This window comes from Spea bombifrons, chromosome 1, assembly GCF_027358695.1.
Source record: "Spea bombifrons isolate aSpeBom1 chromosome 1, aSpeBom1.2.pri, whole genome shotgun sequence".
Classification (NCBI taxonomy): Eukaryota; Metazoa; Chordata; class Amphibia; order Anura; family Pelobatidae; genus Spea; species Spea bombifrons.
In genome coordinates this window covers 78,557,118-78,579,893 of record NC_071087.1, presented here as the reverse complement: position 1 = coordinate 78,579,893, position 22,776 = coordinate 78,557,118, and the positions used below count along the sequence as shown (strand labels likewise).

The 22,776-nt window shown below is 41.4% G+C and overlaps 2 protein-coding genes and 1 non-coding gene across 3 annotated transcripts in view; 2 read left to right on the top strand and 1 right to left on the bottom strand.

The window, feature by feature from the left end:
* Positions 1-22,776, top strand: part of POLR2E (RNA polymerase II, I and III subunit E) — a 151,689-nt gene that overhangs the window by 73,038 nt on the left and 55,875 nt on the right. The window lies entirely within an intron of this gene.
* Positions 3,994-4,100, bottom strand: LOC128468796 (U6 spliceosomal RNA). The gene has a single exon (XR_008345901.1). It is a non-coding gene; the product is annotated as a U6 spliceosomal RNA (small nuclear RNA).
* TMEM259 (transmembrane protein 259) lies at positions 4,481-17,591 on the top strand. The gene is made up of 12 exons (XM_053464676.1): positions 4,481-4,686; positions 5,119-5,327; positions 9,258-9,527; positions 10,130-10,241; positions 10,758-10,868; positions 12,205-12,327; positions 12,413-12,513; positions 13,183-13,240; positions 13,330-13,413; positions 13,509-13,641; positions 14,185-14,284; positions 16,674-17,591. Exons 2-12 carry the CDS (start codon positions 5,130-5,132, stop codon positions 17,304-17,306), a joined length of 1,923 nt encoding a protein of 640 aa, XP_053320651.1. The 5' UTR covers positions 4,481-4,686; positions 5,119-5,129; the 3' UTR covers positions 17,307-17,591.

Sequence of the window (22,776 nt, the reverse complement as noted above, 5' to 3'; positions counted from 1 at the left end):
CCATGTTAAATAAAGTAAAAAAAAAACTTTATTTAACATGGAGGTTGTTAAATAAAGTTAAAAAAACCAACAACAAAAAAAAAACAACGTTTTCATTTAGGTGCAGAGGGGGGGGGCGGCGGTGGCAGCAGCAGCAGCGGCGGAGGACCCCGCGGCGGCAGCAGCGGCGGAGGACCCCGTGGCGGCTGCGGAGGAGGACCCCGCGGCGGCGGCGGCGGGGGAGGACCCGGCGGCGCCCCCTGGAGTGTGGCGCCCTGTGCGGTCGCACAGGTCGCACACCCCAAAGGCCGGCCCTGAGTAGTACAGCATAACTGCTATCACTATATACTGAGGCAAACATTGACGGTGGTACAGCATAACTGCTATCATTATATACTGAGGCAAACACTGACGGTGGTACAGCAGAACATCTATCACTATATACTGAGGCACACACTGACGGTGGTACAGCATAACACCTATCACTATATAGAGAGGCACACATTGACCGTGGTACAACATAACACCTATCACTATACATTGAGGCAAACATTGACAATAATGCAGCATAACCCCAATCACTATATACTAAGCCAAACATTGATGTGGTGTAGGCCTACCACTTTAGTGTCTGGCCTAGTATTTATGTGCTTAGCTGTGCCAGGAAGGGCCAGCTCCCCAGTAAATCAAAATAGAAAAAGGCTCCAGGCACTCAAGGGTTCCACTCAGGCAGGTTTATTGAAGGAGAAGGACAACAACGTTTCGACCTCACAATGAGGTCTTTGTCAACTTGATGAAGTAGACAACAAGTGGGGCATGCCTCAGCACTGCTCCCATGACTCGGAGATTATCTGCCGTGACCCAGAAACCCGGACAATTGGTGAAACCAGTAGAATTCCCAGGAATGCTGGTGGCTGCCTAATGAGGTCAGTGGGTCTGACAGGTGAAAATGCACCAGCCACTGGCCGCATGTTTCAGCACGCTGGAGTGGCACATCAGGTGTAGGGATGTTGGCCAGTACCCCCTAGACATTTGTCCAGTGTGTCAAATGGCCAGTCTGGACCTGTAGGCAAGCTAGTGATGAGTTGGTGCCAATGCGACTACAACATTCTCATCTACTTTAGCAAGCAAGTGCATGCAGATGAGGGCTGCTGGATGCATGGTTTCCCTAAAATCGCTTAAAACCCTGCTCAGTGCTATGTGAACCTTTGTGGTAAAAACACTTGGGGAGAACAGATGTGTTCAGTGGAAGGTTCAGTGCTGCCTTTGGCTCACCGAGCTGCTAGGAGTGTGTTAGAGGGCTGAAAGTTGTACATCTCATCTAAGCACTCCAAGTAGGCCACCCTTTCAGAACACATATACATTTCACATGCTACTGGGCAGCATATGTAGAGTGCTACCCGGGATGTATAAACTCCTCCCATGCTTTATTAATTAGCTGATTCCCAATCTGGAGACCTTACTGGTTGATTATAGTCATCATAATACTGTGCCACCCTACATATTTTTGTCAGTAAATATCTGTCAGTATCCAAGGTCTGTTGAAAAGCCTTATCTGACAGCTTAGAGCCTGATGAGATTTTTAAATGAATTTGCTGCAACACTTTTCTTAAAAATTTTCCAATTCCCGAACATTTGCAAACCCTATATTTTTGCGGCACCACTCCTCTTTAAAAAAATATTTTTATCTGAGGATTTATTCCTGAAAAGGAATCCAGACACAGGCACGTGGGTTTCCACTGTGCAGCTTGCACAATGTGCAAGGAAAGTCTCTTTTCCCACCCAGCAGGGCCGGCCCAAGACATAATGCAGCCTGGGGCGAAGTTTAAAATGCCGCACCCCCACCCCGCCAACGCCAGGGGTCATTATCTACCCTTCCTCTCCCTCCCTCCCTATTATCTACCCTTTCCCCCCACCCTTTGCACTTACCTTTCAGCAGTTCTGTGGCGAGTCTTCCTGCTCTGCCACAGTGTGCCCTACTTTACTGCTGAGCGCCGGAAATTATGTCATTTTCCGGCGCTCAGCATTACAAGCCGGCACTGAAACCGAGCTAGAGGGCTCGTAGAGGAGAGAGGGGCGCCGAGCGGGTAATTGAAAACCACTCGGCACCCCTCTCTCTCCTCCGCTTGGGGGAAAGTGCCGCCTCTTCAAAAGTGCCGCCTGGGGCAATTGCTCCCCGCCCAGGCTCCTCTTTTCCCTGGGCAGGGGGAAAAGAGAGTTTCCTCACACAGTAGAACCTGACCAGCACCCAGAGTCTGTCCTGGTGTGTATGTTCGGGTGTCGGTGTGTCAGAGCCTGTCCTGGTGTGTATTTTGGTGTTGGTGTGGCAGAGCCTGTCCTGGTGTGTGTGTGCTTAAGTATTGGTGTGGCAGAGCCTGTCCTGGTGTGTGTGTCTGGTTGTCGGTGGTGCAGAGCCTGTTCTTGTGTGTGTGTCAGGCTGTCGGTGTGGCGGAACCTGTCCTGGTGTGTGTGTGTTTGGGTGTCTATGTGGCTGAGCCTGTTCTGGTGTGTGTGTTTCGATCTCGGTGTGGCAGAGCCTGTCGTGGTGTGTGTGTGTGTCTGGCTCTCAGTGGGGCAGAGCCTGTTCTGGTGTGTTTGTCCTGGTATGTGTGTTTTGGTGTTGGTGTGGCAGAACCTGCCCTGGTGTATGTGTATGGGTGCCAGTGTTGCAGAGCCTGTCCTGGTGTGTGGTATTGGTGTGGCAAAGCCTGTCCTGGTGTGTGTGTGTGTGTGTTGGGGTGTGGTGTGGTAAAGCCTGTCCTGGTGTGTGTGTATGTGTGTTTGGGTGTCAGTGTGTCAGAGCCTGTCCTGGTGTGTGGTGTTGGTGTGGTAAAGCCTGTGTTGGTGTGTGTGTGTGTGTAAAGCCTGTGTTGGTGTGTGTGTGTGTGTTTGAGTGTCGGTGTGGCAGAGCCTGTTCTGGTGTGTTGTGTTGGTGTGACAAAGCCTGTCCTGGTGTGTAAGTTTGGGTGCCAATGTGGCAGAGCCTGTCCTGGTGTTTGTATTTGGTCATCTGTTTCCTGGCACTGTAGAAATAAATTGAACAATTTAATTTTTATTTTTCTATAGAAAAAACACCCTCCTGAATTTGTAGTCACTTCATAGGACAAAACTTTCTAGGCCCAGAAATCATTGAGAGGAAAAGTAAAGGTTTTGTGTTATGTATTCTATTTCAATCTGCATATTTTATTTAAAAGGATTAGTGGCACTAAATTGTGGCCTCAGGCGTCCCGTGTATGATGACTTCTTTTTAGTGTAAGGATTTACTCCCAATCCCATCACATCAATATGTGTTAGAAAATCAGAAAAAGATGGGCATGGATGGTGGGCTGATTTGGTGGTGCAATGGGCCACTTGACTAGACTTGCCCCCAGGTCATTGGCTGCCAACCCTCACATGTCTGTGTGTTAGGGTGAGTGTGAATATACTAGCGTGTATTTGTCAGCACTCCATGAAAGAGACAAAGCCCCTAAGACAGGCATGTCTAAAATTTCGAAGAGTGCCAGATTTGATGAAGTGAACATGTGCGAGGGCTGACCATTTTGCCTGACATTCTTTGAGCCATTAAAATTAAATGCAAATTAACTATTTTATGCAAAGTTTATTGGAAACGGCATACTTTTAATTTTGTGACTTGGATGCCAAATCTAAAGAGGTGTTAAATCACTCTGCCTTTAAAATCAAAAAACAGATCTATATTTGGGCAACTTATCTGTGGGGCCTTATCAGTCCAGAACGCGGGCCGCAATTGGCCCTCGGGCCGGACTTTGGACATGCCTGCCCTAAGACATAAAAAGTAAAACATGATGTAATATTTAGATGTCCCCTAGTATGCTAAAATGCAATCCAATTAATTCAGACTTTCCTATAGGAATTTAGGTAATAACTTGAATTATTTATTACACAGATTTTATTGCTTAAAAAAGTAGGGTAACTGATAATTTAAATTGTCTCAGGGTCATGTACGTCTGTTTGATTTTATGAACATTTGCTCTGCCGTGAAGAACCAAAGAAGTCAAAAATATGGAACGCTTCACGAATTTGCGTGTCATCCTTGCGCAGGGGCCATGCTAATCTTCTCTGTATCGTTCCAATTTTAGTATATGTGCTGCCGAAGCAAGCACAACTACAGGCAAAAGGTGATTTTATTATATGGTTCGCTATTATGTTTTCCTTAAGGTTATGGTGAGCAGAGTTTTGGTTTTCATTTATATATAGACTCATGTATGACCTATGACATCGTTAGTTAGTTTGTTTGTTTAGTTTTAGTGTTTTGTATTTATTTTCACTTTTAATTGACTATCTCATAATTAAACTTGCTTACAATGCATGCTGGGAAGATGAATATATTAAAACGTGCTTCGCTTTGACGAATCCCATAACACACAGCGGTCGCAGGAGAGCTCCAAATACCAGAGCAAACTACCGTCAGGCGACATGGAGAACATATCACATTGTTTCTCATATTTTGATCTCTAAGCTTTCACGGTCACACCGACTTCAGAGGCCATCGGAAGCGGAAGGTATGCCGGAAGTTGCCTTCCGAGAGGAATTTGTTCATCCCCGGAGGGTTCCCGAAGTACCCTATTCATATCGTTAGGGGTCTTAACGAATGAGCTATCTTTCTCGTACGTAGACCAGATAGAAACCCTTATAACCGTCACATCTCTGCACAGGCAGATACAAGGTCATCACATGACTTAAGTACAGGTAAACCTGAACATTTCTCGAATTAATGACAATTATGGTGTTTAAAATATTGTCTCCTGACGTTATATAAGGTGAAAAGAAAGAATATTCGCTGTTGTGTCCTGTAAAACTTAACACAGGCCTGAATTTTTTTTCAGTGGGGCCACATGGGCTTAATTGTGGCAAGCAGCTGGCATCTATGGGATGGTATTGTTCCCTTCGTATTACATGGTGACCGTGGCTTGTGCTTCTGTCGCTTTGATTTAGTTTATATGTAATTTATTTCAATATATGGTTTTGCTTGTTTAATAAATATTATATAATAAGAATTATTCCATTTTTAAAATTAATTCCGTGGGCTGCATCCTGTATAGAGTTGGCAGGGTATATGACCTGCTGCTCACTGAATATATTGGTGGTTCTTCATACTCTTTTCTCTCTTTTCTCATACAGGAGCACTCAGGATGTCTGAGAACCAGGGGAACATACCCCTAAACAACGCTAATGGAAACCGGGTACGAACCCCCAACTTGAATCAGAATCCCCTCATCAATGTGCGCGACAGACTTTTTCATGCGCTGTTCTTCAAGATGGCCGTCACCTACGCAAGGCTATTCCCTCCATCTTTCCGTCGAATATTTGAATTTTTTGTACTGCTTAAGGTAATCATACGGTATTTCTTCATCCAAATAGTCGTAGTGATTGCTTTGCTAGATTAATTAGGAGAGTTGATGGGAGTTTGAGTTGAGCCCTTGAAATTATCTCATTCACTGATTAAAAAAGCAATAAAAAACAAATCACGTGTTTGTTGTAAGGGCTAATAATATACCTAACTCATGGGGTGATGTTCAACAAACTGGTTCTTTGTCACCTCCATTTCTACCCAGATCACCTTCTACTATTGGAGCTTTGCTTTCGCATTTTTTTTTATTTTTATTTTTTATTTTTTTTTAGCATTTATCTCCTGCACAAAGACTCTGCATGCTGACGTGAAGTTCTGTTTTCTTTGCCATAGTAATTTTGTTAATGAATTATTAGTACTATGGCCAAATAAACAGGGTCTTGGAAACATGGGTACATTTTGAGAGCAAGCTTTAGCTTTGACCTGTACTGAGGCAGCCCCCACAACTTAAATATTTCTCTTGTTTAATAGTAGCTATTGATGATCTAAGTTGTCGTTACATTTCATAATCTCATAAGCACTCATCGGCCAAAATGAACCTGCATATGTAGCCAGAGCAAGGAACTATTAAGCATTTTTTATTTTAATCTTGGTCGCGGTGTTCTCTTATATTTTATAGTATTCAGCTCCATTAAACTGGCTGTCAGCTTTTGGTGGACTCAACCCTGAGTTCATAAATAAGCAAACTGTTAATGACACAGCTCATTGAAGGGATGTGTGGAGAGTTAAATCTGTAGCTGAAAGGAATTCAGACCATTATACGTTTTAAAATCATTAAGAAATGTCTTGGCATGCAGTGCAAAAGTTGCAGAACTGATCACTCCCCTGCCCTAACCTCATCTGTTTGAACAAATTCCTAGACTAACAACTTATATCAGACCAAGAAAAAAGAGATCTAATCATTCATGCCTTTTACAGCTGAGCGCTCTCTCTGTAGCTTGCAGCAAATGTTATTTTTATATATATATAATATTATTATTTATTGTTTTATATAGCGCCATCAAATTCCGTAGCGCTGTACAGTGGATATAAATCTTATTGTTTTGAGCTCAATTGTAGGATTAGGGAAGGTGAGACTTCTACAACAAAATGTTAGTTAATTCTCAAGGCAAAACCTATTGGTGCAGATGTGTCTTCTAACTCACGATTTACCGTGGGTTTCTGTAATATGGTTAGTTTCTTGTAAATACAGTGAAAACTTAGATTGTCCGTAGAGACCCATGCAGCGATTGGCTGCACTTTGTCATACGTTTTCGAAAGTCTTCTGTAATCTAGTTCTTTAGTTTCTCCTTTTTATTTGACACCATAAGTATCCCATAGCAGATAAATCTCATTAGTGATCTGGGATGACCGACGTCAAGTGGAAAGATAAGCTTCTGAGACGCAAAAATAAATGTTTGTGGTAGTAATTAAATGGAAGTGTTTGTTTTTGAAAAAAAAAAAAATTAAAGTTTTGCTTAATGATTTATTTTGTCGTATTCAGTACTGGGATATTCTGAGGAATAATTACACCGATGGCTTTTCTTTTTCTTTTTTAATACCGTATTTGCTCGATTATAAGACAAGGTTTTTTCCAGAGCAAATGCTCTGAAAAATACCCCTCGTCTTATAATCAGGGTCGTCTCATAATCAGACCTCAAATAGGTCTGATTATGAGACTAAGATCCCCCGCAGCAATATGCAGGGCTCAAGCGGAAGTTGTCTACGCAAATCGCGTAGAGCTCTACACGCTGCCCGGACTAAGCACCGGGGACTCAGAAGCACCGGTAAGTTGGGAGGGAGTGTTAAATGGGGGGGTGTAAGGCATTTCTGGAGGCAGAGTGCTCTGTGAAATGCCTTTTTAACCCCTTTAATGCCACTCTGCCTCCAGAAACGCCTTTTAACACTCTATACGCCACTCTGTCTCCTGAAATGCCTTATACCTCCCTATATGCCACTCTGCCCCATAATATGCCTTTTAACCCCCTAAATGCCAGAGTGGCATATAGGGGTATAAGGCAATTCTGGAGGCAGAGTGGCACATAGGGGGTCAAAAGGCATATCATGGGGCACAGTGGCATTTAGAGGGTTAAAAGGCATATCATGGGGCACAGTGGCATATATGGGGTATAAGGCATTTCTGGGGCAGAGTGGCAAGCTTGGGGGCAGATGTGCATAACTGGGGGGGCAGGTTGAAAAAAAGGAAAAAAAAAACATTTTTCTCAATCATAGCTTTTATTAACAAACAATTGTTCACATAGTTTACATGAACTAACATTTGCTGGTAAAACTTTTTTCCTGTAGGGTCATCTTATATTCAGGCTTTTCCTTTTTTTCATAAGTTAATATTCAGATTTTGGGGGGGTCGTCTTATAATCGAGCAAATACGGTATGTGTGGTTGAGTAAGGCAGTGACACCCTATGGTCAGGAGAAACCCACCAACGTGCTAAGCCAGGGCTCGACAAATCCCAGGCGCCAGGTCGCCATGGTGACAGAGAATTTTGTCCTGGCGCCTAGGTGTTTGTCAGCCTCTTACATCCAGAAAAAATTGCCCCCGCGTCACCAGGAGTCTGGGCAGACAGCACAGCCACTCAGAGCCCGCCCCCGAGCCCGAGATCACTCCCATGGAGTGATCCTGTAGGCTGAAAACGCGGTTGCCAGAGGCAGCTTCGGGTACGGGGGAGAGGGTTCTTCGGTCTCCACATGAGTGTGGAGACCAGCCCCAACCCTCCCCTACTGCCTGATCGCTACCTGAGAGCGACTGTGCAGCGTTAACTCCTTCAATGCCGCGATCACAGCATTTTAGGGGTTAATTCCCATTTTGTAAGGGGCTTTGCTGCTGGTGGTCTGCCTGGAAGCCCCCACAAGCCCTTTGATGATTACTGTAGGCATGGAAGCCTACAGCAGTCATCAGACTCCCCCCTGCAATGGTCTATAGACCAGCAATTGAGTCCCAGCCAGAGGCAGCTTCAGGGACAGGGGAGAGGGTTCTTTAGTCTCTCCATGAGTGTGGAGACCAGCCCCAACACCCCCCTGCTGCCCGATCGCTCCATGAGAGCAACAGTGCAGCGTTAACCCCTTCAATGCCACAATTGTGTATGACACATTCGTGGCATTGCAGGGGTTAACATTTGTCCCCACAAGCTTGTGGGGACTAAATATCAGTCAATGCGGTGCTCCAATGGAACATCAGCATCGAAAGAGTTAAAAAAAAAAAAAAAAAAGTCCAGGGTGCTTCCAGGTCAAATGCTGTGAGTTTAGTAAGTGGGTTGATGATGATCAGATCACTCCTGACCAACTGTTAGTTAGATAAAAAAAAAAACTGGCTCCTAACTTTTTTACCTGGCACCTAGATTCACACCAAATCGTCAAGCCCTGTGCTAAGCAAACCCTGGTACAAACACGAAAACCATTGTAGCATTGGCATACTAAGGTAGACAAGCTTCTTGCAGCAATGGTTCTAGCTTCCTTTTAGCCGACTGGGACAGGTGCCAATAATAGTTAATTTTTGTTTTCAAAGGACGAGGTCTTTGAAATGTACTTTGTATTCTAGGTCCTAATCTTTGCTATCTAAAAATAAGTATTATATGTGTGCTTTCTCTCTACACAGGCTTTGCGTCCTGAGGGAATTGCCCTAAACCATGAATAGTTTTGAACTACTGACAAAAAATGTTTAAATGCTTCTTTTGTCTTTTTTTTTTTTATCCTGACTGATATATTTGTACCACTGTATTATCATAGGTTTTTTTTTTTGCCTTTTTAATTTTGTAATATTAAACAGCAGCCTTTCAAGAGCATCCGTCACTGTATCATAATGCAATTTCTTTTTTTTTTTTTTGTTTTTATGAATGGGGCAGATTTTACTCCTAGTCTAACATTGGAAAATGACTGATATACTTCTCATTGTCTATGTTTGACTCTCCTGTTTAGGCCCTTTTGGTACTCTTTATCCTGGCCTACATTCACATTGCCTTTTCCCGTTCTCCCATCAACTGCTTGGAGCATGTACGGGATAAATGGCCCAGAGATGGGATCCTTCGGGTGGAGATCCAGTTGAATTCAAGCCGTGCACCCATCTTTCTGCAGTTCTATGACAGTGATACCTTTCCAGGACTTGTTAAGGAGCCTCTGGGGGATGAAGAGGAAGAAGAAGATGAGGAGGAGATGTCTGTGGACATGTACCAGAACAGTTCCATAAAGGTAATGGAGAAACTTGATATGGCTAGCTTGTAAATGTTCTGTTTTATTGTTTATTTGCAGTATACATTGTTTTCTACTTGTTTGGTAGCTAATCACATGGCATGTCTACCCCTATTCTGGCAGAATAGACCATTTGGTTCATGGATGGAGCAGCTTCATAGGTATTCGTAGTCTGAGAGGTGAATAGTATAATAGAACTATTTACAGCAAAGCTGTGCGATAATATTGGGTTTTGAACAGAATAACATAAAATCTAAATGTACTCCTGACTATGCTTCTATATGAATGCTGTACAACCCTGCAACTAATATACTATGATCTTTTAGTGTTTACTTTGGTTGCTCCAAACCTTTGAATAAAAAAAAAAATTACCCCAAATTACTTTTGGATGTTTGTTTTGAGGACCATATCTTCCTATATCCTTTCTTTTTATTATTAGTGAATGTCAAAGGCTTAGAGATCTGCCGCAGATCTTGAAAAATACTGTGGCTGGCTTGATGGGAGTAGTTGTGGGTAACATGAGCATGGCGGTATTGTTTTGCAGACTTTGTGTTCCTCATTGATTATCCTCAAGTGTCTGTCTTTGCCTTTTTTTTTTACAGTTTCAGTTGGATATCGAACCTAAAGTGTTCACAAAGCCATCCTTAGAAAGTGTCACACAGACTTCCGAGAACCAAAGTCAGGCTTTATCATTCAGTGATACTGCTAGTAAAGGTAAGCATCTCGTTTTTCAAGAGAGTGGTCTTGCGATAGACTCGGTTTAATTTAAAGGGTTACTATTTTTTATATTAAAAAAGTTGTCATCCTCTGCTATGTAGTGCAGTAGTTTAGTGTTGCTTAAAAATATAAACCTCTTCTTTATTTTTGTTCTGTCTTGCCAATTAGTGAATGTATGACCTGTGCCTACTTGTCCTCATTTTATGGTTTCTTCCATATGCCCGCGCCTTTTTGCCCAGGGATCAGTGAGTCTGGGTTGGAATCCTGTATAGAGTGTAACACTGTAGTAATACCTGATGATTTCTTTCGTGCATAGCCAGAATTTGAAAGAGCTAAAGCTCTAAACACACAATCTAAACTTAACTTAGATGTTTTCTTTTCAAGAAAAGTTATTAGGTATTAATAGTAATGTTTTCTGTGGTGTTTTTAGAACATGCTCCTAGTTTTTGCTCCTCTGTGTTTATTACAAATCCAATGAACTGCTGTCTCTTAATCATTTTTCTCCCTTGACAGCATGGCCTCAAGAAGAATATATAGTAGAATACTCACTGGAATATGGCTTTCTTCGCTTATCGCAAAACACACGGCAGAAACTCAATATCCCAGTTATGGTGGTGACACTTGGTGAGTCCTCAAGTGTGCGTGTGTCTGTGTGACAACTGTATACAATAGTGTACATCCTGTTTAGCACTACAGCAACTAATCGATAATACCGTATTTGCCCGTTTATAAGACAAGGTATTTCTTCAGAGCAAATGCTCTGAAAAATACTCCTCGTCTTATAATCAGACCTCAAATAGAAGTCTGACTACAAGTCTAAGATCCAGACCCCCTGTAGCGCTGCAGGGAACCTGAATCCTCCTCTCTGGCTGCTGGCACTTCTGTTGGAGCCTCTATGACGGAGCACTGGTGTGACATGACCTTCTGGTGCTCCACCATAGAAGCCCCGGCGCAAGTGCCAACCAGCAGCAGCGGAGGTTGTCTGCGCGCATCGCGCAGATGTTCACCGGCTGGCAGAGAGGAGGATCCCCCGCAGAGCTGCAAGTGGACCTGTATACTCCTCACTGGCAGCCTGGGGATACCTGCGCGATGCGTGTAGATAATCTCTGCTGCTACCCAGAGGTTTGATGAGGTTTTTTTCAGAGCAAATGCTCTGAAAAATACACACCTTGTCTTATAATCCAACTTCAAATAGAGGTCAGAATATAATACCAGCGCTGCAGGGGACCTGGATCCACCTCTCTGGCAGCCGACGGACATCTGTGCAATGTGCACAGACAACCTCCACTGCTGTCCGCCACTTCGGCCGGGGCTTCTATGACAGTGTGCCAGCATGACGTGATTTTCCGGTGCTCTGTCATCAAAGCCACGGCGGAAGTGGCAGGGAGCAACAGAGGTCGTCTACGTGCATCGCTCGTAGACCCTTTTTTTTCTGGGTTCTTGCTCGCTGGCCTAAGTCAGTGAATGAATGGCAGACTGCACCCCCCCCCGCCCACACACACACCACCCCTTCTTTCTCAAAATTCTAAACCTCAGCACCATAGTGTTTAATGTGTGTAGTTTTACGTTTACTATGCTTAAAACCTCTCATCTTGCTTCATCTTAAAATTAGTACAATGTATTTTTTTTACAAACCCACATTTGTGTGTAAAACATGGAAGCAGATAAACTTAACTTCACGTTGTTGTTGTATAAATGATTATTCCTTTAGTGGTTTTCTTTTTTCTTTCTTTTAACTTTCCTTCTTGAGCTGGGCTTAGAACATCAACTAATTCTATTTTTTTTGTCAGACGTCCGCTTTCAAAATGAGAAGTAGTCTCTGAATTTTTGTCAAGTATATCCAAAATGTTTGAAACAAAAACACAAACTATACATACTTTTAATAAATATTTTAAAAGCTGTGAAAGTTACTTCCTTAATCGGTTATGTCTCTCTTCCTCTCCATTACCCTTTAAAACAGACCCCACCCGAGACCTGTGCTTTGGGGACAGATTCAGCCGCTTCCTCTTGGATGAGTTTCTGGGCTATGATGATATTCTCATGTCAAGTGTAAAAGCTTTGGCCGAAAATGAAGAAAATAAAGGTGTGTACCATGCTTCATAATTATACTTTTTTCCTAGTCCATTGCCGTTCCTGGGTTGTATATAATTCCCGCTTTTTTTCTCCAGGATTCCTAAGGAATGTAGTTTCAGGGGAACACTACCGCTTTGTAAGCATGTGGATGGCTCGCACCTCATACCTTGCTGCCTTCGTCATCATGGTCATATTTGTAAGTTCATCAAATAACCGTAATACTATGTATTAATATCCTAGCATAACATCTGTTACCGATTAATGCTGTGTCATGCTTAAGGCCACATAATCTGATGCAGTTTTCACTATTACTAGTACGCAGCTAACGCTATTTTCCACAGAGCCTCCTTGGCCAACGTATGTGTTTATTTTAATCAACCTTTACTCCAGCTTAAATGTGTTTAGGATCAGAGGTTGTCAAGGTTCATTATGCATTTTTTTTTGTTTGTTTTATAATACCAGTATTCAGACCATCTTTGGTAAGCTATGTGTGTGCACCAAAATACATATTTCTATTTAGTTATCTTTCAATAAAATCAGTGAAGATAAATATCATCCAACGTAAAGACCACAAATAAGAGTGAGGTGGGACTAAGTTAGAAACCATGCTTGGATTGTGAAACCAGGCCTTCCTTCAACCTAATGAAAGCCCTCACAGGAGTTCATAGGGACGCAAGTAAGGACCAGAAAACTTACTTGTTAGGTTTTGAACTATCACTCTTGAATGACCAGTTGCTTGTTGCTCTTTCAACTATAAAATATTATAATAAAAAAGTGGCTATTTGTGAAACCTCATGTGACACTTAAGTCATTTTTTTGCCAAATTTTGTTTGTTTATGTTTTTTGTCCATGTTCAATCCTTTAGACTCTGTCGGTTTCCATGCTCTTGAGGTATTCTCACCATCAGATATTTGTCTTTATTGGTAAGTACCAAAAATCTTTTGTTGTGTGAAACTTCAACTCTGTAAGCAGCTTGTTTTTTGTTTTGCTTACTCATTTTGTTTTTGTCCAGTGGACTTGCTGCAGATGTTAGAGATGAATATGAGTATTGCCTTCCCAGCTGCTCCGTTGCTCACTGTGATCCTGGCACTTGTAGGTAAGGCACACATTTTCCTCGCCCAGTTGTCTCACCTGCCTATTATTGCACCTCAGCATGTTTTTTGTGCTTTTTAACACGCTTTTCTTTCTCAGGAATGGAAGCCATTATGTCAGAGTTTTTCAACGACACAACCACTGCTTTCTACATCATCCTAATTGTGTGGCTCGCTGATCAGTATGATGCAATATGCTGCCACACCAATACCAGCAAGAGGCACTGGCTCAGGTCAGAATATGCAAATGGCCATCATCTGTGTGATGCTCTGTTCCTGCTCCACTCTTGGGCCCAGCTTTAGCTACACATTGCTGCTGGATCGCTTTACACTTTGCTCAGTTTAATGGGATCTTAGGCAAGACATAGGATTGATTGGTCTGGGTATTTTCCTCGGATGAATTTTTAGTAAAAACATTATACCTAAAATCAAAAGGGATACACTATCCTTTTTGAATACTGTAATTCCTCCCACTTCAAATAGTTCTGTGCTGCTCTATCTCTGATATTGCTTTATTTGGCTTCATTTTCCTGTAAATCGTCTTTGACATGTAAGGGACTTTAAGTGGCTGCTTTAACTCTGGAATGTAGCCTTCCACCCATTACAGCTCTGATATTTTGCCTTTAATCATTTAATTATCCAGTGCATTAATACTTTATTTTTTATTTCTTATATAGGCTCTTTCCATCCAGTACCCCGCAGCACCATATTTGCCCTCAGCCTCTGATTATTTTATTTTTTTTTTTTAATTAGTTTTTTTTGCTCTTTTCCCACAGGTTTTTCTACTTGTATCACTTCGCGTTTTATGCTTATCACTATCGTTTTAATGGGCAGTACAGCAGCCTAGCACTCGTTACATCTTGGCTCTTCATTCAGGTAACGCTACCTTTCTGCTTTAACTTTCTAATTCTAAAAAGAATGTTGTTACTGCTGTTTAAGTTATTAGTCTGCTTGGAGTTGTCTGTTAAACATGATGTTTGTCTCTGGGGCATGATGCTTGTTAAAAGATAGTGAGTCCCTGAAAATTATGAATAGCGTTGAGGATCGTTTTGAACAATCCTCAACGCTATTCATCATTTGAAAGAATACATACAACCAAATAAAAACAATCTAGATATTTTTGCATAATATTTTTTTATGAATATTTTGTAGGTACTGGGTACTAATGCTGCACTAAAGGTATAAGTTAGGAGGAAAGTGCCTGACTAGCACCCAAGATTTGACCTATTCAATAATTTATTAGTTTTGGGAGTCTGATTTGGAATTAGGTGACAAATAGTACTGCTGCAAAATTTTAGGACTTTGTTACTTGGAAATATGTCATGTTTTCTAGTGGTTGGTTTTATTTACAGTGCATTGCAAATGTATTCAGAACCTTTACCTATTCTCTAGTATTTCTGAATTACTGTAATTTATTGTATATGTTTCTATATTTATACTAAAACCATGAGGCTCAAAATCGTGACATTGCTTTTACTTTGGTAAGATTTTATTAAAAATTAAAAAACCAAAACAATGTTGCATAAGTATTTAACACTTCTGCTTGGACACTCCTAATGAGGGCACTTATTTACCATTACCCTCTACTTGTGTTCAATTAATGTTGCTGTCAAAGTTCACAATAAAGTAAAATGAAGACAAAGTACAGTTCTACAGAAGTTAAAGTAATACAGATGTGTGTATTAGGAAAAGGGTGCAAAATAATGTTCTAGTGTTTGGATTTCTCAAGGAGTACAGTTGGATCAACAGTGAGAAAGTAAAAGCTCTGTTCCTCAAAACTTGCAGGACACTTGTGATTCCCTGGCCAGATGAATTTCACATGGTCGTTCAATTGCATTTAGTCTGCCTTTTAAATATCTCCACTGTCCTGCAAGTGAACTGAATGTAAGACAAGGGCAGAGTATTGTTTGGCCACGTTAATCAGGTTTATAGGAATTTGTACCGCTATGAAATGAGGGTATTGTTAGAGAGCCCGAAAGTGCATACGGACACTGGTAATGCTAAGCCATTGCTGTCAGTGCCACATTCTATCCTGAATGCTCCCCGCTATATAGTTACATTAGTTATTAATGAACCGAATTAACTTGTGAAAAAATCTAGTCAGGAACTCATGATATTGAGTTCCCTTAGTCTTTCCTGGTTTAAATATATTTATCATTTATTAGGCCCTCCTCTGAACTGTCTCTAATGTGTTAATATGCTTCTGGAGATGGGGTCTCCAGAGGTGTATGCAATACTCTAGGTGAGACCCGTCCAGAGATCTGTAAAACGGCATAACCGCCTCCCTCTTCCTGCTGCTTATGCCTCTTCCTATGCAACCCAGCACCCTATTTGCTTTTTTGGATGCTTTATTGCATTGCCTGCCCACAGATTGTACTTTTGGCCAAGCCATGACTTAAAACGCGCCATCTCTACAGTGAACAAAAGCGGTGGCAGTAAAAGCACCACTGGGGTGGCTCAAGAACAAAGAAAGTGAAAAAAAATGTCCCAGAGAGGCTCAGTCCTGTCTCATTTTCCATTGCTGATATGTAGCACTGTTTTGTAAATTGTGATCCACAAATTACATCCAAGCAACCTGAACAGCCTGTAGCAAATATGCAAAGGGGTTTATGAAAGGCAGAGTCCCATTATCAGTGGCCAGCCCTAGTGATTATCTGCTCCATTAATAACTTTGATAGCCCTATATAAATCGAAATATCTAGAGAGTCGTCTAATTGATTAAAGTATGTGGTATGCAGAACGAGCTTAGTCATTCTTGCAGACCAAATTGCCAGGGATGGACCTTTTTTAATGTGTAGTGAATTTAATGAATTAAGACCACAGCTCTCCCAGGAACACCCTTTTTAGTGAATTAACCCCAAAGAAGAATGGGCCAAAATAACTTAAAGTTGCTATTGCAATAAAAGGTGATTCTACTAAATTTTAATGTGTGTGGGTGGTTTTCTTAACGTTTTACCATACTAAAACTAATGCCAGCTTATAATTGGTTTTGAGTTTGTGCTGGAAAAAACTGCCATATGTAATTCAGTAGTACAAGAGAATTGCTGAATGTGGATTCCAAAGTAATCTTAACTTAGTCTTAAAAACAATATGTAATTTGTGGATGTCATAAATTGTTATATATATACATACATATTCAAACCCTATTCAAATAGTTGAGATTTTATTACAGAGGAAAAACCACAATATGGTGAGAGCTTGAAGAGTAGAGAATACCTTGCATAGTAAAAAGAGTCTAATTTTAATCTTTCTTGCTTCCCCTTAGCACTCTATGATCTATTTCTTCCATCACTACGAACTCCCGGCCATCCTTCAGCAAATTCGAATCCAGGAAATGCTACTTCAGAATCAGCAGGTGGGTCAAAATCAGACCAGCCTCCAGGACAACCTCAACAACAACACAGCATCAGAACCAGCTGCAGCAGCTCCCTCTTCTACACTTGGTGTTCCACTTCACCCGCAAGCAGCCACCAATGCCCGCACAATAGGATCCTTTGATGGTTCAGGGTCTTCCGTTGGAGTCTCGAGTGATGCCCTTTCTAATGTGGTCACACCTGTTGCACAGCCTGTAGAAGTTGAGATTCATCACACGTCTCCAGATTTTGATGAGCATGTCCAAGATAATGAACCTACCGTTCCTGGTATGAGTGCAGTGACGCAAACAGGAGACCCTCCCCCCATTCCTCCGAGGGTTCCTTTTAGTAATGGCCAGAAAAGCAAGACTGAGCTCCAGACTGAAGAGGCCACTCGGCTCACAGACTGCAGCCCACTGAGATTCTCAGCAACTACTCTTGGGTTAGAGCAGGGTAGTCTCACAACTGCAGGCTCTTTAGTTCAGCTTGCAGAAGCCATTGCACCATTGCCGAGTGATACAGAGCATCCTCCATGGGACTCATGAGTTGGATATTGCTTCCACATATTGTGGTAGTAGCCCCTCACTTCTGGAAAGAATGCACAGTGCCCTTAACAGGGAGTCGCAGCATTAATTCCTCAGCTATGAGGAATAGGGGCTCACAACACATTTGCACCAGTACATGTGTGTTGGTATACATGCAAACACAGTTACTGCATTTTCATTGTTGTTCGAATTCTGACTGTATCCCAGGAACTCTCATAGAAACAAACATACGTAATCATAACATAAAAATCATACATGAATATCTTGATATGGGAGCAAGACAAGCCTGTGAATTCATGGAAAAGTCTCTGTGTATGTATAGGCATGTGTGTGTATATTTGTGTGTATATATGTATGTATATATATATACACACACATGGACACACACTCACTTGTATACATAAACCATGCTATTCCCATCCAGTTGGGGCTTCAAACTATTTGGGGTAAATGTTTCTCTGCAAATAATTGTTTCCAGTTATGTAAAATCTGGCAGTGATATTTCAGAATGTTATTTTTCTGTTCAATATTGGCCTTCCTCTCTAGAACAGCTCTGGACTGGCAGTGGTGAAACAAGGTTTATAGTAAGAACTTCCAGCACCCCAGGCCATGGAATGAACAGCTGCTATGATTCGGCTTAGCCATATGAACCACAGTGGAAATACTCTTATAAAATGATGTGGAAACAGAAATAGATCAGTGTTTTTATATTCACTTGGTTAGTGATGTGTGTTGGAGTCTTCACCGAATGAAAAATGCAGAGACCGGTTCTATGGAGCAGGACTAGTCAGCGGTAGCATGTCTGGAAGGGCTTTGTGGCCAGAAATATGTTTAGTGTGTATATGTGCCTTTATACCTGTGGCCACAAAGATGCTGCACAGCGAGTGTATAAAACCCATAACCGGCAATTTCCACTATTATTGCACTTTTGTTTTCTTTTTTAAATATGAAGAAGCTGGGGCGGTCTATATGCATGTAAATAAAGAGGCACATAGGTTTATATAGATGCACACAAGTTACAAATGTACAGATAGAGGTGTATGTATATAAACATGCATTTGTGTGTATGCGCACACAGGGCAACTCGCCACCCTGTATGTTGATAGATCTCAACTGTCTGACATTGTTATGGAGAAAAACCCCCAATGATTTGAGGTGCTGCTTATATGTCCCCCCTGCCCTTCCTATCATTCCTGCGTGAGTAGTTAAACCTTTCAGAGCTGTTATATATCGAGCATTATTTATATCGCACTGAGAGGATTAAACTGCCGTCTAACGGTAATTTAGGGTCTTTGATCCTGGACATTTCTTTATTTTAAAGCAGGGGTGGTCGATGTTTCTTGCCAACTGCAGTGAAATATATTAATCTATAAAGCCACTTTCTGACCTTGCTTATTATAGATGGGCTTATTAACCAAGGCCCGAGTTAACAGGAGAGAAGAAGTTTTAGCTCTTCAACTTAATCAACAAGGAACAGTCCTGGTTAAGAGTCTTTTGCTGGGATGCCCTGTAAAGTGCATAGTTCAAACAGTCAAGTCCCATTGATGTAACTACGGATGATGGAGGGCTAGCCAACCTCTTTTTACAAGGTAATCTCGCTGGGGTTGCTCGGAAGGAGTGCTGCAAATGGCTCGCTAATACAAGCCTTATAGGTCACTCACTTGATTCTGCAGAGTGCTTTCTATTTTTACATAAATGGAGTGAATAACTGGGTGGTGGTGAGTGGGTCTCTGTCTAATTATTCTTCTATATAACTGTACAACAGCAATTACATGACATTGGCAAATTGTGTTTGTATATATGATAATAAATATTATATCCTGAGCCTAGTGCCCTGAGAGATCTGTCAGAAAAGGAAAGGGTAGCGTACACTGTTCAGGTCTGTATGTATAACATGGAAAGTACAAATGGGTACGATAATGTATGCACATAAAATGCATTTTGGGAATATGAATGAACACTTGTAGAATCACACGTTTGAATAATGTGTTCTGGTGCAAGATATTACATTTGGGGCAGTGGGCAGTGACATTCCTTCACTTCCTGCGTTAAGCGCTCTTTATGGCCAACTCATCCCTACAGGAGTGGTGCTGATTCATTTACAGCTCTGTCGCTGAGTAAAACGTTTTCTTCTATAGGTAAAATAATGCATTATGAAAACAGCTTAAAATGTTTTATGAGGCATGAGATAAGGTTTAACCCTTTCAGTGCTAACCACATATGTGATACATGGTTGGCGAATTGCCAATCATGTATCTCATCACAATTGGGCTATTAATAGATAGAATACTTTTTTCTGAACCTGTCCCTTTCACAACATAATACAAGGGATTCCTCCTCATTCAGCAAATTTGCATTGGGTAACAGGTTTTGAATGGTTTATAATGGTGTGTTCCATAACCTTTTTATTTTTTAGAGTAAAACCAAAGAGTTGGATCTGTAGTGAGTAGGTATAATCAATATTTATATATTGTTTTAAGTTATTCCTTTAGATGGATTATCAAATTATGCACTTTAATACATGTGACAGCTAAGTGTCCTCTCTAAAACTTTGTAAATTGCAACAGCATGGAGGGATTTGGCACAAGTGCCATACAAGACAGCTGTAGCACTGGCTTGTGAGAGGGAGGTCACTTTGTAGGGGCTATACATTGTAAAGCTGGAAATGTATTATGCATTTTTAATTTCTCTCACATTGTTTCTTTGCTGATGGTAATATTGCATAGGTAAAGAAACTTCAAGTACGGCTGCTTTGTGCAACGCACGCACGCACATACTCTTCTCCATTATGTCAGAGTGATGTTGATGCATTCGTGTATGCACAACCTTTGGAATCAGAGAGGACATACTTGATGAATGTGCAAGCATGCACAGCGCTCTGACAGGTTTATTGGCAGTTCCCAGGAACAATTATTTGTGTATATATAATACATTTGCTAGCACAATGTACTGTATATACAATGCGCAATACTTACCTGTAGTGGGCACTTCATCCGTGCTTGGATGACGTAAGTACTTACAAAGCACTTTAACCCTTTAATGCCCTGGAGGTGTACTGTTACGTCCCTTGTGCAGCAGGGATATCTGAAGACAACTTAGACTCTCCTAGATAGTATTGCCGGTTCTTTGCTGACATTTTTGGTGTAACTGCACAGGTGTCCGTATATCTTCATTGTTTGAATGAGCAATTGTGAGATTCCCTTCCAATAGGTGTCACTGCTAATACGCACTGGAAGGTTCCGGGAAGAGTAGGACTTTGGTGTCCTGCTCTGTGTGATCAATACTAAGGCAATAAAATAAATACAATTACGAAAATAAAATGAGAACGATAGGAACCACAGTGATATCATCATGAAATCACGTCCCCACATCCCAAAAGTCAATCTACTTTCAGATTTCGCTGCAAACAGGATCCCTAGGTAAAAACATAAATATCACACACAATGGTATGTTATTTTTATAAAAGTTTAATTTTTTTTTTGGACTGTTGAAATTGTTTCATTATCTATACTTGACCTATTCTTGATTACTGCTTATATTTCGTACGTTGCAGCCTGTGTAGTTAATACAGGAATGTCATAATGAAGTCTATGCCCTGCATCTATTTTTGGTTGGGATGGCCATACAAATGCCTCAAAACCCTTAAATAAAAAATATCTATTTACGTAGGTTTCTTAAAGGTGCAGTCTGTCCCAGCTAGCCTTACCAAATAAGAATGCAGGAATCATGCTGATCCCACTGCCAGTCTGGCTGGAGATGCACCCAGATGCTCTCAGCACACCCCTGGAGCGGATCAGCTTTTGAGTTGGCAGAAAGTAAAGTACATCATTTAAAAAGTACGCAGTTTTCTTATAATTCCCAGTACTGTCTAAAACCCAAACAGAAGCCATTTTTTTCATTTATGTTTGGAGTCTCTTTAAATCTATGAAACCACTGTGTCCAGTATCCCCTACACTTACTAGCAGACCTCCGGTCTTGTTGGATATCTATCATGCCTTTCCAGGTGAAACAGGTGATTATTGTTCATTTGTCCCAGGAAGGGACATGGCTATAGAGATATTTACCAATAGTCATGGTGCCCTTTAGATTTCTGTGTACACTCAGCAGTCTTCAACAGTATCAATGTGTCGATTATGGAGATCAGAGATCTCTCCTATAACCAAGCCATTGAGCAGCAGCACACCAGGGCGACTGAGCGCCCAAGCTGCCAACAGGTTTTGGGGCAAGGGGACTTATGTTCTTCTCTTCTTATATTATCTGTTTAATTCATAACATAATAATGTCCTCAGGCATAAAAAGCAGAAAAATATTCATAGAGAATATATCCATCTGATCTGAGGGAGCCATTAGTTCGGCAAACATGCTGCTCTTGGAGGGTCTTGATCTTGGATGGTACTTTATATCACAGCCCCATTAGGGTTGAGATTTGCACACCTCCCAACTTCTATCACTGGGACACAGATTTTGGACCAGGGGATTGTGGTCCCAAATTATGCTGTCCTTCGGACTCCTGAAAAGCAGGACAGAGGTACAGCTTGGCAGCACAACGGGATAGAGTGTCAAAATCTGAAGTTTTCCTATTCAAATCAGGACAGTTGGGAGGTATTGGTTTTGAACCTGGGTAACAGAGATGCATTTAAGCAAGGACAAGACCCTAATACATAAATGTGAAGGCTGATGTATATTAGCCTGTAGTTGTGGGAGGGGCAATGGTTATTTAACCAATGCCTCTCCCTTCCACAGCTACGTTACAGCTCCTAATATTGCCCTCCCTGCCCCTACCTATTCGTTTCCTTCCTTTTATTTCCTCTTTCCTCCTCTATCCTTTCTTTCATTTTTCTGTTTACGGGGTGGCCCGCTATAGGCCTACCTGGTACGTCGGTCATGGCACACCTCAGACTGAAAGGACCCTCTCTGGGTCTTTTGTTCTCCGTTCCACTAATCCTATTCGTTTGCCCCTAACACAACAGTCCCAGACAATGTAAACCTGGTGCCGTATGTTATGATTTATTCTTCAGAAAATACTATATTGCAGGAGCATGTAAACTCCTACATGCAAGTACATGTCTATGTTTCTTTTTTTTTAATATGTGGTGCATTAAAGATATTGTTTTTGAATATTTTTCTGCGTTTTACACATGAAGATATAATTATGTTATGGATGATATAAGAAGAGGAGAAGACTATAAAAGAAGATACTCCATTTTACATAAACGTTTTTTTATTAAGTTTTTGTAATTTTTTTTGCATAGCTCTATAACCTTATAGAGTACCTGGATATGTATAAATGAGGGCAAGTAATAAGAACTCTATTGTTCCTGCTGCCTCACATAACGCCTCTGTATAATGTTTCATTGATTCAAATAATTGGTCTGATCACGTAAACCAGTCAATTTAAGGTGTATGCATATGATAAAATGTACCGTACAGCCTATCCTCCTACTTCTATTTAGACTACTAATACACTACT

Coding starts and splice junctions, on each gene's coding strand:
- TMEM259 (XM_053464676.1), top strand. CDS start 5,130: ATGTCTGAGAACCAGGGGAACATACCCCTAAACAACGCTAATGGAAAC. Junction 10,869..12,204: donor AGTTATGGTGGTGACACTTG/GTGAGTCCTCAA, acceptor CCTTTAAAACAG/ACCCCACCCGAGACCTGTGC. Junction 12,328..12,412: donor CGAAAATGAAGAAAATAAAG/GTGTGTACCATG, acceptor TTTTTTCTCCAG/GATTCCTAAGGAATGTAGTT.